The sequence below is a fragment of the Dermacentor albipictus genome, chromosome 3 (genome assembly GCF_038994185.2).
Source record: "Dermacentor albipictus isolate Rhodes 1998 colony chromosome 3, USDA_Dalb.pri_finalv2, whole genome shotgun sequence".
NCBI lineage: Eukaryota > Metazoa > Arthropoda > Arachnida > Ixodida > Ixodidae > Dermacentor > Dermacentor albipictus.
The window spans coordinates 153,678,260-153,696,170 of record NC_091823.1 but is presented as its reverse complement, the minus strand read 5'-3'; the positions used below and the strand labels follow the sequence as shown (position 1 = coordinate 153,696,170).

At 45.7% G+C, this 17,911-nt stretch overlaps 2 protein-coding genes across 8 annotated transcripts in view; both read left to right on the top strand.

Moving 5' to 3' along the window:
• LOC135920012 (galactosylgalactosylxylosylprotein 3-beta-glucuronosyltransferase S-like) overlaps positions 1 to 1,260 on the top strand; it is a 166,689-nt gene extending 165,429 nt beyond the window's left edge. The window contains exon 7 of the transcript XR_011512952.1: positions 1,175 to 1,260. The gene's annotated coding sequence lies outside the window, so the exon portion shown is untranslated. The remainder of the gene's footprint in view (positions 1 to 1,174) is intronic.
• A 5,452-nt stretch (positions 1,261 to 6,712) lies between these two features.
• The window catches only part of LOC135920011 (uncharacterized), a 206,263-nt gene continuing 195,064 nt past the window's right edge, over positions 6,713 to 17,911 (top strand). For 5 of the 7 annotated variants that reach the window (XM_070536194.1, XM_070536195.1, XM_065454075.1 and 2 more), the window contains exon 1: positions 6,713 to 6,878. In XM_070536194.1, the coding sequence (XP_070392295.1) occupies positions 6,786 to 6,878 (93 nt within the window). In that variant the 5' untranslated portion in view covers positions 6,713 to 6,785. Of the gene's footprint in view, positions 6,879 to 13,447; positions 13,613 to 17,911 lie in introns of those variants that run through there. The other 2 variants (XM_070536196.1, XM_065454076.1) reach the window with 1 other exon arrangement.

Here is a 17,911-nt window from a genome sequence, read left to right as displayed (position 1 = left end):
AATGAACTCGCTTCAAGGAGTGAAACAAGGCTTCAAAATAGAATATGCTCGGAAATTTTACATGGAATGCTAGTTATATATTGCGGGCAATAAATTAGAGGTGAATGTTTGTTACCAGACTTATGGACTTTGCTGCCACACCCATGGAGTCGTTGGGAAGAGAACTGTTCTCGGGAGACTGTTTAAGTATTTTCTTAATATAATTTATCAGTAGCAGTGGGTATTAATTGGAAACTAGGTATAACGGAATGGTACCCAGGTGAGGTGATGCGTTTGATTTTTGTATAGCTTTGACTACGCTAGTGTAGTCAATCTTAAGCCTTAACATGAGGGAGCTTTGTTTTAGTTGTAGAAAAGCTGTGGACATGGACTTCATTCAGCGTGGTGTAATAGTAGGGAATTGCTAGCACTAGAAAAAAAACCTGCTTAGGTCGCCGTCGCCATATCAAGGTAGTAACAAAAAAGTAAAGAAGTTAACACATTTAACCGTTGTATTATTGTCGTACCTGATTGGTAGCGTTAAAGGAAAAGATGATTACGCCATCGTCACCGCGACAAAGCACTAATAAAAATGTAACAACACATCGTATTACTAAAGTCATAGTTCTAAAATTGTCCGATAATCCGACAATTCCGATACTCCCTATCGCGAAATCTGAGCCTAACTCGATGCGTGTGTGCAGATGTGTTTGAGGCTCATGCTCGCACACTTTCTCTTACACCCAGACCTTATGGCACGTAATAAGGATGTTATCGTAATTCGACTATATACGTTCTGCGGGGTTTATTGACAGGTAGCGGAGAGCGGCGCGCAGAGTCACGTCGGGTCGAGCGCACAGCAGCTGAGCAGTCCCAGCCAAATGCAAGCGCTACCTACTGTGCCGGAGAGTCCGTGCTCTTCGTGTTCCGCAGACAAGCAGCAGGAGTGGTGCTCGAGATCTCTTCTTCACCGCAATGACGCCGGGAGATAAAAAGAGCCATCTTGGCGACTTATGGTGATGATACGCTAACGAGACGGCAGTAGGGTTTGAGAAGGATAACGTTCGCTCACGGCCAACGCCACCAACGCCGACGACACCGGCTTTTCTGCGACACGAGCTCCTTAACGCTATCGAATTGATAGGTTAACGACGATGATGCATAACGTTCTTCCATCATCCTATCTTTTTCGCAGGCACCAGCTCTAACACATTATGCTGGCTGTCCGTGAGAACGGTTTGGCGGTGCCCTACCGGAACAAGGCAGCAAGCGCAACACAAGTAGCTGCAACAAGCCATCTGCAGGACGCGACGGAGCCATTTCATTTTTATTTCGCAACCTTGCTCATAGTCAGATCAGGTATTAGGCTGAATTAAATGTTGCCTTTCCAACCGTATTCAATATGTCTCAGTTAATGATTACGACTCGCCTCTTGTTTCCGTAACTTCTGGAGTACCTCAAGGTTCTTTGTGAGGTCCTCTACTGCTTTGAATTTACGTAATTGATCTGGCTGATAACGTTATCTCCCATGTAATTTTTTTCTCAGATGACTGTGTGCGTAATCGTTCAATTACTAATCCTCTCATGAAGCATGTTTGCAATCGGACTTGAAAGCAATTTCTTCATGGGGTAGCGAATGGCTCATGGCACCTAACACCACCAAGTGCAAACACCTATGTATCTCCAGCTGTCTACCTGCATACACCCCTCGCTATCTTCGTAATAACACTCCGTTATCATCTGTCTCATCGTACAAATACCTGGGTATTCATCTGACACACAATCTGTCCTGGAAAATACACGTGAACTACACATCTAACCAGGCTAACCACACGCTTGGATTCTTACGGCGCCATTTCATAGCTTCTAACAGCAGCGTTAGGCTCCATTTATATAGGATGGTAATCAGACCTTGACTAGAATATCCTTGCTCCATTTGGGATCCTAATCGGATAACCTTGATTACCGCTTTAGCATCTGTTAAAGTAATCTATTTATGTATGTAAATATATATATATATATATATATATATATATATATATATATATATATATATATATATATATATATATGTCGTGTAATATAAACGCGGCGTGACTGGCCGCTCGACGCACATTGCGTGTATTTGCGGACTTCCGCTCCATAATGAAACCTCTTACGCCTTCGTGCTTCTGAATGAGGATACACACACGTATGGCATGGGTGTATCGCATTTCTTGTTTGAAATGCCGCACATTCGGCTTCACATAATCACCATCATGCATGCGTGCAATGACTGGTTCCTGGTGTTAATCCAGCGGATTCATCGATTTATTTCTGAATTAGGGTAAGCATTTATGGTTCGTAATGCGTCGCCCAAGCGTAATGCGTTAAGCACAGTGTTTATGACTCGGTAGTTCACTGTTCGGCTACTCAACAATAGATCATATTCACACTATCAATCAGGTGATAGAGAAATGTGCGGAATATAACCAACCCTTATATATAGCTTTCATTGATTACGAGAAAGCATTTGATTCTGTCGAAACCTCAGCAGTCATGGCGGCATTACGGAATCAGGGTGTAGACGAGCCATAAGTAAAAATACTGAAAAATATCTATAGCGGCTCCACAGCCACCGTAGTCCTCCATAAAGAAAGCAACAAAATCCCAATAAAGAAAGGCGTCAGGCAGGGAGATGCTATTGACAGCGTGTTTGCAGGAGGTATTCAGAGACCTGGATTGGGAAGAAATGGGGATAAAAGGTAATGGAGAATACCTTAGTAACTTGCGATTCGCTGATGATATTGCCTTGCTTAGTAACTCAGGGGACCAACTGCAATGCATGCTCACTGACCTGGAGAGGCAAAGCAGAAGAGTGGGTCTAAAAATCAATCTGCAGAAATCTAAAGTAATGTTTAACAGTCTCGGAAGAGAACAGCAGTTTACAATAGGCAGCGAGGCACTGGAAGTCGTAAGGGAATACATCTACTTAGGGCAGGTAGTGACTACGGATCCGGATCATGAGACAGAAATAATCAGAAGAATAAGAATGGGCTGGGGTGCGTTTGGCAGGCATTCTCAGATCATGAACAGCAGGTTGCCATTATCCCTGAAGAGAAAAGTGTATGATAGCTGTGTTTTACCAGTACTCACCTACGGGGCAGAAACCTGGAGGCTTACGAAAAGGGTTCTACTCAAATTGAGGACGACGCAACGAGCTATGGAAAGAAGAATGATAGGTGGAACGTTAAGGGATAAGAAAAGAGCAGATTGGGTGAGGGAACAAACGCGAGTTAATGACGTCTTAGTTGAAATCAAGAAAAAGAAATGGGCATGGGCTGGACATGTAATGAGGAGGGAAATAACCGATGGTCATTAAGGGCTACGGACTGGATTCCAAGGGAAGGGAAGCGTAGCAGGGGACGGCAGAAAGTTAGGTGGGCGGATGAGATTAAGAAGTTTGCAGGGACTGCATGGCCACAATTAGTACATGACCGAGGTTGTTGGAGAAATATGGGAGAGGCCTTTGCTCTGCAGTGGGCGTAACCAGGCTGATGATGATGATGATGATGATGAGTTCACTGTAGTAACACGTTACACACTGGGGCCCCACATTTTATTTCATTAAAGACAAGGAGACATTTCTGAGCCTACTTCGAAGCCGGAGTAAGACCTCAGCGCGTGCGCATTGTTGCGAGAGAGAAACGACGTCACTACCGGTGTAGTCACTGGCGTGCTGCACCTTCTGCAGGAAGGTTTCTGCGGTCGGACCGCGACTGCTTTGCCTAGGCATATAAAGCTTCACTATAAAAGGTTTAAACGCGTAGGCATTTCTATGCCCACCCAACGAGAAATCTTTCTATCCGTCACGTAAGAAGAATGCAATGGCTCATACCCCCCTAAACAATCGCTCATACCCCACATTAGGATTTCTGTGGTTCTACCATGAGCGTTTCGCCTACGCATATACAGCTTCGGTGTAAAAGGAACAGAGAAAGAAAGAAGAAAAAGAAAGAAAGGAAGATAGACAGAAAGATAGACAAAAGAAAATAACCACTGCGTAGTACATAAGGTGCTCGCATGTGTCGTTCAAGAGATCGACCTACAGCGCCATACGTTTACTTGATACTGCGGCCCCTTATATCTTGGAAGAAGACTGATCCTTTCGATCGTATACTTTAATACCCAGTGCGCAGCAGTAGTTTAGTAGTTTGCCTTCACGTGCTACAGCAGTGTAACACGTGACTAGCTTTCTTCATTGACTACTGGCATTTTTTTTTCATTTTGCCATTTATGTAAGGTAACTTGAAATTGAATTTGTGAATGTTTTATTTTATGTAAGTGTAGTTGTAAGTCTATTTTGCACGTGCAAAATCAGAATGCTATGTTATTTGTAATTATTCATGTTATATATACATTGACGAACAAGTTATTATACATGTTTTTATTATTCATGTTAGGAATATAGCTATATCTTCAGTACATGTTTTAGTTTAACATTGGTTTAGGATAAAATTCGGTGAAAATGACCTAGAAACACTTTTTATCATTCTGAATTTTCTTTTTTTGCCGTTGAGTTTGGGGTGGTTGGATGGAAAATTATTGATTCTGTTATTTCTGTATATCAGCGAACGCCATTTAAAACATCATGTGTCTGTAATTACCTGTAATGTCTCTTGTAATTGATGTATAACATTGGTGTATGTTATTGCATGCATTTTGAATGCTACTTGACTGTTCTTTATTCTCAGTTTCTTGTGTCCGGTTGCTTCAAGTGTCATTTTTCTCAAGACATTTCTTAATCAAGTATTTCAAATTATTATACGGCCATTATCAGCTATGTTTTCCCATGCATAGGCTTAAGGCTACGGACATCGGGACTTAGAAGGGCGATGGTTTGGGCAGTTGGTGTTCCATTTGGGATTGTGTGGTGTAGCGCGAAGCAGGGACAAGGGACGCATGGAAAGAAAGTACTTGTCCTCTTTTTTTCCTTGCGTCTCTTGTCCCTGCTTCGCGCTGTACCCCACAATCTAAAATGTGAATATTTTTATTATTATGTGAATATATAATCTCTTGTGAATATTGTATATACAACTTTATATGTGACTTCTACAACGTAACAGTATTTCATATTGCAGCTTCTAAAGAGGTTACATCGCTGGTAATTGGGTTGGGATTCGGCAACTTTACAGACGCCTGCCTTTTTTTTTTCTTTGTACAAGATGGGTATTTCAATGGCCCTCTGAAATTGCTATTTTAGGGCAAAATTATTGAGTTCGTGTTTTGAAGACCTTTTTAAATGACGGAGGAACTCATCACAAATAACAGCTTGTCAAATAGTTTCAGGTGTTTCTGTGCACTCTTTCCTGAAACCAAAAATAACGACCTTTTTCTATAATTTTAACCTGCAGCTAATGTTTTTACTAAATTATTATACGCTGAATTACGTTGACCACGTAACGTCAGCCAGATTTTTTCGTCCAAACGTTTATGACCTCGTTAAAGTGCACCTTTACACACAATACATTGTTCTCGCTATGCCACTGATTCATTCCTTCTCATATTAACTACAGGACGATATGCTGGGGTAACAGTTTTAAAACTCACTTGGCATCCCTCCAGGTAATCAAGAACCAATCCATAAGACTTATTACAAGCAGTTCACGCTTTGCAAATGAAAAATCACTACTACAAAAAACAACATACTAACCATTCCGGAATTCACCAAAAATAATCAAGGGATTTTTTTACAAATATATGACCAAGGAACTGCCATCGAGCTGCTTCTCACCTTGTGACCTGATAGCTCATAGTAACACTAGATTTGCACTCAATATTAATTTCCGCCCAATTAAAGTGCCAACTAACTGTGGTAAACAAACTGCGGAATCTTCTTCGATATCACTTTGGAATACTCTACCACCTATAATAAAGAGGAAAAAAAATTATAACAATTTCGAAGAGAACTAAAAGCATTCATATAAATACTGATATTGTCAATTTTTTTCCAATTTCCTTCTGTTCTTTTATATTGTCATGCTGTTCACAAGTGTTCTTATTACTCACATGCTATAAACATTTTTGATATTACTCTTAGCTCTCATCTGTTCAGCTTTTGCTTTAAATATTGTATACCATCATAAGTGTCTTTAACAGGAGATCCCGATACAGTCTTTGGCTATGGTACCTCCTTATTTATAATGCGCAGAAGTAATTGTTCAATATTTTTATTACTAAATAAATTATGATATACCAGCTCTTCCAGGAGTTTTCCAGTATTCCTTTGCAGCTGCTTCTTGGAACCAGCCTTGATCTTTCCCTCAGTAATGAAATCAATAATTATGTTCTCCCAACCCTGCAAATATCTTCAAGAAGAAATAGGGTGGCTTAACTTGGGGAATTCATTGCACAGTGTTATATTACGTTTCTCAAAAATTCTACATGCAATGTTTACTTGTGCTATGTTTGCTGCAATGTCTACGTGCGCTTCAACGTCATAATGGCCTGTTTTTTTTTTTCTAAAACTCTATCGCTCCCCGAAATGAAGCACAGCCGCAGAAACAACAGTCGCGTTTCGAGATATTTATGGCTTTCTTTTAGGATAAGTAATTCATTTCGGGCATTCCCTCGCTAACGTTTCGTGCATTGTACAGTCAAACGCATATTGATGGGACTAGAATCAGTCGTAACTTCAGGCCGGGCGTGGCCGCCCACACAATACAAGAAGCTTCTAGAAGGCTTCCACCGTCTGCGCAGTAGAGAAGCGTACCCGCTGGCAGAGGATCTACGAATACGTCCCTGCGACCAAACGACACACCACAGAAATGGCCGTGTCACCCCACACACCTCTTCGACCTCATCATTATGAATTGCGCCACAAAATAATGAACAATAATGGTATCCACATAATCTATCCGGTGAGTACTAAGTCGCGCTTGGTTGTTGTGCTTGAAATGTGAAAGGAAGCGGTTAAATCTGGCAACCTGTGGATACTATACATAAGTATACGCATATCTGTATGCACAATTTGTAATACGGACTTAATTTTATGCATACTACATGCAGTGCCCCGTATTCACACCAACTGCATGAGATTGTGAGATTTTACCGATGTATTTACTTATCTTTTCATCAGCGTAAACCTACATTACAGTGCAAACTGAGAAATTTGGGAGTGCAAGGAAGTGTAACTTATTTCTAATTTGCCAAGTGAGAGCTAAATTATATGCCGATTATTCCAAGCAGTTCATCGCCACAAATTGTTATTATTGCTGCAATATTTCACAAACTTGAATTGTTACAATAGGGACAGCAAGCTAAATCGTATCTATTCTATCTTAAAGAGCCCCTCAACAGGTCTGGCCGTTTTTTAGCTGACGAGCGCCGTGCATAAACGCGTGTTAACAATCGTGCCTGCTAAGTATTACCTCTTCACGGGCCACGAAAAGAGCTCACATTTCAAACCAACGACCGTTTGTCGTTCTCATCGAAGGCACCCTGCTCGCAGCAGCAGAGTGACGTGAATCTCGGGAATGCGCTACTATCATCGCCGTGCTGTGACGTCACTCTAAATGATAGGTGACTTCGAGAAGTATTCTAGGCAACATCAATTATTTTCTGAAGCTGTCGCATAAAATTAAATAATGGGGTTTTAAGTGCAAGACCCACTTTCTGATTACAAGGCAACGCGGTAGTGGGGGACTCCGAAAATTTCAACCTCCTCGGGTCACATAACGTGCAGCTAATTCTAAGTACACGTTTGTTTTCACATTTCGTTCTCATCGAAATGCGGCCGCCATGGCCACGATTCGATCGCGCGACGTCGTGCTCAGCAGCCCAACACCATAGCCACTAAACAAGCACGGCGGGTAAAACCATCGCTTCAATAGAAGAAATAAAGTTTACAGATATGAGAACACATACAAGCTGAATTCTGTGTGTGTGTTTTTGTTTTACTTTTTGCCACCGCAAGAGAGATGTACTTCGGTTTCGAGTGCATGTTCCCGCGTAGTGCAGTCGCGCGTGCAGAGAACGAAACCAGTTCACTTTCTACCGTCTTCCAGCGCGCGATCATGCTCTGTCATCCGCTCGTGTTTCCCTCAGGTTTCGTGCAGCACTCACTTATACCCCTAGTGAGGTGTTCTCGCTGCACGAAACAAGAAAAAACGCATGAGCTCGCGCACCAGACCGCCATCGGAAATGCGCCGTGGAGCAAAGACGCGAGAAAAAAATTATCAGCTCTTCCACTCCATGACGTGGAGTGTGTGGTGTGTTTACCTCAATCTACGTATGCATATAGGCTCTGTTATTATGTATATTATTGATATTATTATTATTATTATTATTACATATTATTATTAGTAGTAGTAGTACTACTACTAGTAGTAGTACTTCTAATTAGTAATAACGATAGTTATTTTTATTCATTGTTTACTAGTTAATTAAAAATAAAACATTTATTTTATATATGGTGGCTTCGGCGACTATGCCGTAACCATTTATCTGAATGAATCATGGAAGGACTGGAGTCTCATTCTAGCGGGCAAACATGGAGGTGTTCGTTTCACTCCCGTAGAAGTTCATGTATCGACAGTAGGCTGGAATTCCACAATATTGTTACGTGTAGAAAGAAACAGAGGAAAGAGGCTATATCCAGGGTATTTACACTGCAATCAGACAGCAACGCTGACGCTCGCCCACTCCAAAGCACAGACGAACTTCATCATCGTTCTCGCTGCGGCTCTTCTCTTGAGTATCTCCCGATAATATCGTATTGCTACCCCGCAATGGCAAAAGCGCCGTCACGGTGCTGTTAAATATCCAAGGCGCCTGGAGAGTTGTAGGGCTTCAGTCAGGCGACGTGGACAATGTCACTGGTTGTGACAGCGGTGGACGTAGTGGGCGTGCCTGGAACAATTTCATAGGTGACATCGGTCACTTGGCGAAACACACGATATGGCCCCGTATAACAGGATAGCTGTTTCTCACAAACGCCAACTTTACGCGACGGGGACGAAAGCAACAGGAGGGTGCCTGGCTCAAAATGAACATCACGGTGAAGGAAGTAGTAGCGATGCTTCTGTTTGTCTTGAGACACTTTTAGACGAACGCGCGCAAGTCGACAAGCATGGTCTGCATGGCCGATTGGATCAAGGGCGTAAGCGCTGGCTGAAGCTGTGGTGGACGGAAACAGTGCCCAGTAGTAGCGTTGGTTCTCAGTCATACAAGAGGTAAAACGGGGAAAAACCAGCAGTTTCGAGACGGGAAGAGCGGTACGCAAAGCTAATGTAAGGTAGAGCCCAGTCCCAGTCACGGTGGTCGTCTGAAACGGATTTCGATAGCATGTCTGTAAGGGTGGCATTGAAACGCTCAGTAAGGCCGTTCGCTTGAGGCTGGTAGGAGATGCTAAATTTATGCTGTATGGAGCAGGCCCGCATGATGTCGTCAATGACTTCGGCCAAAAACGTACGGCCATGGTCTGTTAGCAATTGACGCGCAGCACCATGCATGAAGATGATATCATGTAGAAGTTAGTCCGCTACATCAGTTGCGCAGCTGGTCGGAAGAGCGCGGGTAACGACGTAGCGGATCGCGTAGTAAGCCGCTACTGCAACTCACTTCTTTCCAGATGTAGATTCCAGAAATGGGCAAAGAAGGTCTAAGCCGACACAATGGAAGGGCTGGGCAGGGATGTAGAGCGGCTGAAGGTAGCCAGAGGGGAGCTGGGAAGCCTTCCTGCGTCGTCGGCAAAGTTCACAAGCGGCGACGTAACGACATACGAAACGGGCAAGGCTGGGCTATAAAAAACGGCGACGTACACGGTCATAGGTTCAATACACGCCGAAGTATCCTGCCACTGGTGCGTCATGAAGCTCTTCTAGAACAGTTGAGTGGAGGTGTTTAGGAATGACAAGTAGGAACTCAGAGCCATCCGCATGAAGGTTACGACGGCAAAGAGTACCGTCGCGAAGAACGAAGACGCGCCGAGTGGCATCGGCCGCAGAGTCTAGAAAACGGTCCATGAGGACTAAGATATAGGCGTCACGACGTTGCTCGTCGGCTAAATGAAGCAGCTGTGATACAGAGAATACGCAAGCAGCACTGGTAATATAAGAGGAGTCAGGGTCGTCAAAAGGGTAACGCGAGAAGCTATCAGCGTCTTGGTGCAGGCGGCCAGACTTGTAGACCACGGAATATGAAAATTCTTGTAGCCTCAGAGCCCATCGACCAAGCCGGCGTGAAGGATCTTTTAGCGACGAGCGCCAGCAGAGAGCATGATGGTCCGTGACTACGGAAAAAGGGCGACCTTAAAGGTAAGAACGGAACTCCGCAACCGCCCAGACAACAGCAAGGCATTCTCGTTCCGTTATGGAATAGGTGAGCTCCGATGGTGCTAGGAGGCGGCTCGCATAAGCAATAACGTGATCCTGGCCACGCTGACGCTGGGCTAAGGCGGCACCTACGCCATGACCGGTGCATCTTTACGCAATTCTGTAGGGCCATCACTATCGAAGTGGGCGAGTACGGGTGGTGAGGTTAGAAGAGTGACGAGACGAGAGAAGACGGCGGCTTCTGAAGTGCCCCAAAAGAATTGTACGCCTTTCTTCAATATAGTAGTGAGGGGTGTATCAAATGTCGCAAAATCTGTAACAAAACGACGAAGGTATGAGCATAGTCCTGCAAAACTTCGGACGTCTGCGGCTGTCTTCGGAACCGGAAACTCACGGACAGCGAGAGCTTTGCCCTGATCAGGCTATACTCAGGAAGCCTCAACGAGATGGTCCAGAAGAGTAATTTGTCGTTGGCCAAAACAACATTTGGACGAGATCACTTGCAGCTATCGCCTTTCGAAATACATCAAGTATAGTTGTTAGATGGTAAAGGTGAGTGTCGAACGTTGGCGAGAAGATGATGACGTCGTAGAATTAGCAGAGGCATGTGGACCATTCGAAACCTTGGAGCAATGAGTTCATCATAGGCTCAAAGGTGGCAGGGGCGTTACATAATCCAAAAGGCATTGCAATAAATTGGTATGGGCCATCCTGGTGATGAATGCGGCTTTTTCTATGTCCATATCGTCAACAGCAATCTGCCAGTATCCAGAACGAAGATCAATAGAAGAAAAACAGCTGAAACCGTTGAGACAGTCAAGGTCATCGTCTTTACGTGGGAGCGGGTAGGCATCCTCCTTAGTAATGTTGTTCAGATGACGGTAGTCTACACAGAAGTCCTTCTTAAGCAACACCACAGGTGACGTCCAGGGGCTCGAAGAGGGCCCAGTGATGTTTTTATCTAGCATTTTGGTCACTTCACTTTGAATTACTCGGCGTTCCGATACAGAAACTGGATACGGTCATCGGTGAATAGGCGTAGCATTGCCAGTAAGATTCCGGGGCTTGACAACGAGCGTCCGGCCTAAAGGGCAATCGGCAAAGTCGAAAATGTCTCGGTAGGACGATAATACCTGGTAAAGGTCGTCAGCCTGCGCAGAGGACAGGTCCGTCGCAATCATTTTTTTTATGTTGGGATCGACGCCTGAGGCTGGCGCGAGGGGCCTGCGAAGCTCGAAAGAACCGTCGGTTGATAACGCTGCCACATAATGGTCTCCCAGATAATCAATGTTGGCAAGGCAAATACTTTGCGGTAGAATTTGCTTTGCCAATCCAAAGTTAAAGATAGTTATGCGAGGGCAGTTCCCAGTAATGGTAAATATAGTATGAGACAAGGTAACGCCATAATGTAGTGGAATGTCGGACAGAGGAGTGGCGAGGTACTCGCCATCAGGAACTGGTGGGGAAGTGGTTCAATGAAAGCTATTGACTTTTGGCGGCAGGCGAAGAAAGCCTGTGGGGCGTAAGCGGCACTTGGGTGCGTCAGAAGGTTCTGCGAGAAGCTGCAACTCAAGGCGAAGGGTACTAGCAGAGCAGTCAATAAGGGCAAAATGCGGGAGGGAAAGTCGAGGCCGAGAATTAGGTCGTGGGGGCAATGAGCAATCACGGTGAAGAGGCCAGGAGTGTGGCGGCCGGCGATGCTGGCACGTGCCGTACACATGCCGACGATAGGCACAGTACTGCCATCCGCACCGCAGACGACGCGTGCCGACGCTAGGCGAGGAGTTTTTCCAGACCTCGTCGGAAGGCAGCACTCATATTAGTAAGATGTGCGCCTGTATCGATGAGTCCAGTGACAGGATAGCCGTCAACGTAAATAAGTTTTTGGTTTGAAGCTAACGTCAGCAGACCAGTTGAGGGCAGGGTCGACAACGCAACTTCACGTCCAAAAGCTGCAGTGCCTAGTTTACGGCTGGCTCCGGGAGGCGATAGGCGGCGAAGAGAAGCGGCGGCGTTGGGGCGAACGAGACTGATGGCGTCGAGGAGAGGGCGAGTGGTTGTAGCGAAGGTTCGTAGCAGGGGCATCAGCGGCAGTGGGTTTATGGCGGGTGGCATAGGAAACAGAAAGTCCCAAGGGGCGGGAATAAGTGGCAGCGTATGCCCGAGGAGGTGGTGGCCATCGGTTGTGGTAGTGACGAGGGACGTGGCCGATGCGACAGCAGTGGCAGCACATCGGGGTGTCATCAGGGGTATGCCATTCGCACGGGTTGCGGCGAGATGTGGCAAAGAAGGACTGCCGGGGACGAGGAGGGCAGCTGGAGAACTAGGGAACGCTGGGTTGCGACGTTGAACACACGGAGTTCAGACCCATATTCTCATATTCGTGACTACCGACGGCCTGAATCGTTGTTGCTGGTGGATCGGGAGGCGTCGCTGAGAGAGCTGGCGAAATGGGGGCCTCGAGTTTGCGGCGAAAAATAAGGGTTACTTCGTCACAGGTGGTATTCTGACGCGGTCCACCCTAACATATCGACGTAGCAGCAGTGTTGGGTCGCCGCGTGATATGGTGTGTGATACGACGGCTCTTAGCTTGTTCAAGGCGACGGCATTCTTTAATGCTCCTGTCGATTGTCGATACGTTGCCGAAATCAAGCAAATTGAAAGCGTCCTCGGCGATCGCTTTTAGAACATCTGACACTTTATCTGTTTCAGACATAGCACCGTCAGCTTTGCGGCAAAGAGCCAAGACGTCGAGGAGGTATGAAACGTACCGCTCTTTAGATATCTAAACACGAGACGCAAGAGCCTTTCTCGCGGCAACCTTGCGGCCAAGGAGGTCGCCGAGCTGTGCACGTAGCTTTTCTTTGAAATTGTCCCAACTGGTTATCTCGTCGTCATGCGTCAGCTGCCACACGTGTGGGGTGCCGCCGAGATAAAAGATGACATTGGCGAGCATACTCATTCGGTCCCACCTGTTATTAGCACTGGCGTGTTCATAGCGCGTGATCCAGTCGTCAACGACCTGTCCCACAAGGCCACAGAATCGCATTGTATTGTCAAACGCATATTGATGGGACTAGAATCAGTCGTGACTTCAGGTCGGGTGAGCCTGCCCACACAATAGACGAAGCTTCTAGAAGGCTTCCACCATCTGCGCAGTAGAGCAGCGTACCCGCTGGCAGACGATCTACGAATACGTCCCTGCGACCAAACGACAGACCACAGAAATGGCCATGTCACCGCACACACCTTTGCGACCTCATCATTATGAATTGCGCCACAAAATAATGAACCATAATGGCATTCACATAATCTATCCGGTGAGTACTACGTCGAGCTTGGTTATTGTGCTTAAAATGTGAAAGGAAGCGGTTAAATCTGGCAACCTGTGGATACTATACATGATAATACGCATATCTGTATGCAGACTTTGTATTAAGGACTTAATTTTATGCACACTACATGCAGTGCCCCATATTGACACCAACTGCATGAGATTGTGAGGTTTTACCGATGTATTTACTTATGCCATCAGCGTAAACCTACATTACACTGCAAACTGATAAATTTGGGAGTGCAAGAAATTGTAACTTATTTCTCATTTTCCAAGTGGGAGCTAAATTATATGCAGTTTATTGCAAGCAGTGCCTCACCACAAATTGTTATTTTTGCTGCAATGTTTCACAAATTTGAATTGTTAAGATAGGGACAGCAAGCTAGTCGTATCTATTCGACCTTAAAAGCCCCTCACCAGGTCTGGCCATTTTTTAGCTGACGAGCGCCGTGCATAAACGCGTGCTAACAATCGTGCCTGCTAAGTATTACCTCTTCACGCGCCACGAAAAGAGCTCACATTTCAAACCAACGACCGTTTGTCGTTCTCATCGAAGGCACCCTGCTCGCAGCAGCAGAGTGACGTGAATCTCGGGAATGCGCTACGCACAACACCGTGCAGTGACGTCACTCTCAGTGATAGGTGACTTCAAGAAGTATTCAAGGCAACATCAATTATTTTCTAAAGCTGTGGCATGAAATTAAATAATGGCGTTTTACGTGCAAGACCCACTTTCTGATTACAAGGCAACGCGGTAGTGGGGGACTCCGAAAATTTCAACCTCCTCGGGTCACATAACGTGCAGCTAATTCTAAGTACACGTTTGTTTTCACATTTCGTTCTCATCGAAATGCGGCCGCCATGGCCACGATTCGAACGCGCGACCTCGTGCTCAGCAGCCCAACACCATAGCCACTAAACAAGCACGGCGGGTAAAACCATCGCTTCAATAGAAGAAATAAAGTTTACAGATATGAGAACACATACAAGCTGAATTCTGTGTGTGTGTTTTTGTTTTACTTTTTGCCGCCGCAAGAGAAATGTACTTCCATTTCGTGTGCATCTTTCCACGTCGTGGAGTCGCGCGTGCAGAGAACGAAACTATTTCACTTTCTGCCGTCCTCCAGCGCGCGATGATGCTCTGTCGTCCGCTCGTGTTTCCCTCAGTTTTCGTGCACCACTCACTCATACCGCAAGTCTGGCGTTCTCGCTGCGCGATCAAGAAAAACGCAACAGCTGGCGCACCAGACCGCCATCGGAATTGCGCCGCGCAGCAAAGTACCGAGAAAAAAAATGTATCAGCTCTTCCACTCGATGATGTGGAACGAGCAGTGGAGCTGTGGTGTCTTTTACCTCAAGCTAAGCATGCAGATAGGCTGTGTTATTATTATCACTATTATTATTATTATTATTATTATTATTATTATTATTATTATTATTATTATTATTATTATTATTATTATTATTATTATTGTTATTCATTAATAATAAAATAATTGATTTAATAATTATTGTGAGTTCGCCTCGGCGGCTATGACGTAACCAGAACACACAGCGCCCACTGCAACCGTGTGTATAGGACGCAGGTGGCCGCTCAACCGAGCCTCGACGCGCCCGATGCTATGCGTTGACCGAGCCGCAGTCATAGGAGTTCCTGAAACAAAACACATTTGTTTATATTTTGCGATTGTGCGCCCTTACAAGTTAATTAGCTGAATGAAACTTGGAAGGACTACAGTTTCATTCTAGTGGACAAACCTGGAGGTGTGCGTTTCGCTCCCGTAGAAGCCAGGGACTGTAGGCTAGAATTCCACACTATTTCCGGCTTAACTGTGAACTACGTAATTAAGGAAAGTAGATGAAACTGGGAGAAATGCTTTAGCTGTCTAAGCATCTAATAGGCATTAATTTGTTTTGGAATAGTTTCGACAAAACAAGGCTCACAGCCATTCTCTGTTACCATATTCTCTCCGTAAACGAACATGTATTGATAGCACAAGAAAACTTCGTATAGTTTACAACCTCATGGTAAACTAACTATGACAAGTAAATGAAACTCGGAGTAATAATACAGTCCTCGTAGTGGAAAATTTCAGTATAATTTTTCCCAAGGTACCTACATTAGATTGAGAGGCGTAGAGCATTCGCGATAAACTGGAGAGGAAAATTTTTTCGCGTCGATGAGACGCGTAGAGGGACGGACATCGTCCACCGCAGCAGGGCAGCTGCATACAGATTCGCAGCAAGTAGAAAGAAGACAGCGTCCGTGACGTGTGCGTCACGAGATCCTCGAGGTCCAGTGCGGGAGAACGCAGGGAAGGAATCTTGCTCGCGGAGGTTAGACGGGGCGAGTGGATGGAGTGTCTAGCTGTGACACTCAGCCTCGCAAATGATGGGTTCGCGGCACGGAAATACTTCTATCTCGGCTATTAAAGGGAAGCTGAAGCGGTTTTCAATTTCCATGAATTGCTGGGATTGGGAAGAACAGACCTAATAATTTACGGTTCCGAAATTTTTTTCTTCGTTTTGTTAATATAAGGGGCGGAAATCGCTTTCTAAATCACCCCCGCGGACACGCCCCCATCGCTTCCCGGAGCGCCGGGTGAGGAGGTTACCAGAGGAGAGAACCGGCGAGAGTGACGTCACTGGCGGGGACCGAGCTGCCGGACCGGCGTGCTGTCATGCGCTGGCATGCTTCTTTCCGTCCTGCGCTTTACTGAACGACGCTACGAGAGATTTGCCGCCGCCGCCGCTCACGTTTGTTTTGCGATTTTCGTAAACTGTTCTTTCCTTCTGTGATGCGTGAGTGCCTACAGCCAAGGGCGCCCAACATGCCCTCGTTCTGTGCAGCAATCGGCTGCGCGAACACACGCGGGCGAGACGATGTGGTGTTTCACAGGTTCCCGAAGCACAAGGAGCTTGCAGCGCAGTGCGGTGAGGAAAAATAAGTTCGTGCCGACGAAATCAACTGTGCTGTGCTCGGACCATTTCCGCGATAGCCGGATAGCCTTACGACAAATGCGGAAACGCGTTGTTGCTAGCGTTGCTATACTCCGTTTCATACATCAGGTGCAACGCTGTGGAGGCTTGAGATACTTCTTGCAGTGGCTGCGTTCGCACATAGAAAAAGTTCGGTGTTTCTTGATCCGATTTTTGAGAAAACTTTTCATATATAAGCTCAGTTCTGAATGAAAAAAAAAAGAATTTACCCATAGAAACAATCCGTGTACTTATACGGCTGCTAACACGTTCTTTTAAATCAATTTTCTTTTCGGCATTCTTTAATTGCAGCCCGTCGCGGCAGCTTCACGTGCATGCTCGCGCGAGCAAATGCCGCTGGCACGCTGCGAACCATAGACGGAAACGCGCGCAGTAATAAATTTTGGTAACCGGACTTCGTGCGTAGCTTCCACAGCGTTGCACCTGAGGTATAAATTGGAGTATAGGCTTGCGCAGTGACATTCGACGTACGGTTGCAGTTATCATGTTTACCACACGGCGGTGCTAAAACTGCCTAATATCTTTATGTCAACACTATTATGGAGCGCGCATACCGATTCTTGATCGAGAAGTCGTCGAACCATATTCTGAATATTGCACATATAATCCCCCTGACCATCTCGATCTGGATGTGTATGATAAGCAACTTCCATGACTGTACCTCGCAGCACTGCATGTGCGCGCTTTGAAACGCGGCACTTATGTTCGCGATCGTGTATCAACGCTCAAAAAACCACGGGACTTCAGACAAGCAGCGGCAATGTGCTTGACATCGCGGAATTGTACCTGTGTTTACAATCTAATGAGAAGTTAGTGCTTCGGCATTCTTCCAGCAGCAAGTTCCCAGTGACACTTTAGCGCATTTTTTCTCCCGTCATTGGAACGTGTAGCTACATGAAAAAAAAAGAAAGCATACGTAACAGCTAAGATTTCCAGCGCGCGAGAAGGTGTACACATCGCTCTCGCTTTTGGCACACTCAACATCGTTTTCCGTATCGGCTGTCGGTTCGAACATGTACGCCGAAAATACAAGCTGTCCGAGACAGCGAGAACGTTCCATAATGCTTACAACTCAGCTATGCAGCCAGAACAGAACAGCGTGCTACGCTCTCAAACGGCGGCGCCGACCGGCGACTGCCGCCACTGACGTCACAGCGGCTCCGACCAATCACGGGCAACAGCGGCGTTCGCGCGATACCCTGAGGCGCTGGTGCGCGTTTTCATGAAAAAACAGCCGCTTGCGCTTGTTTCCGCCCTTTTTGAACGAGATATTCGTGTTCAGGGG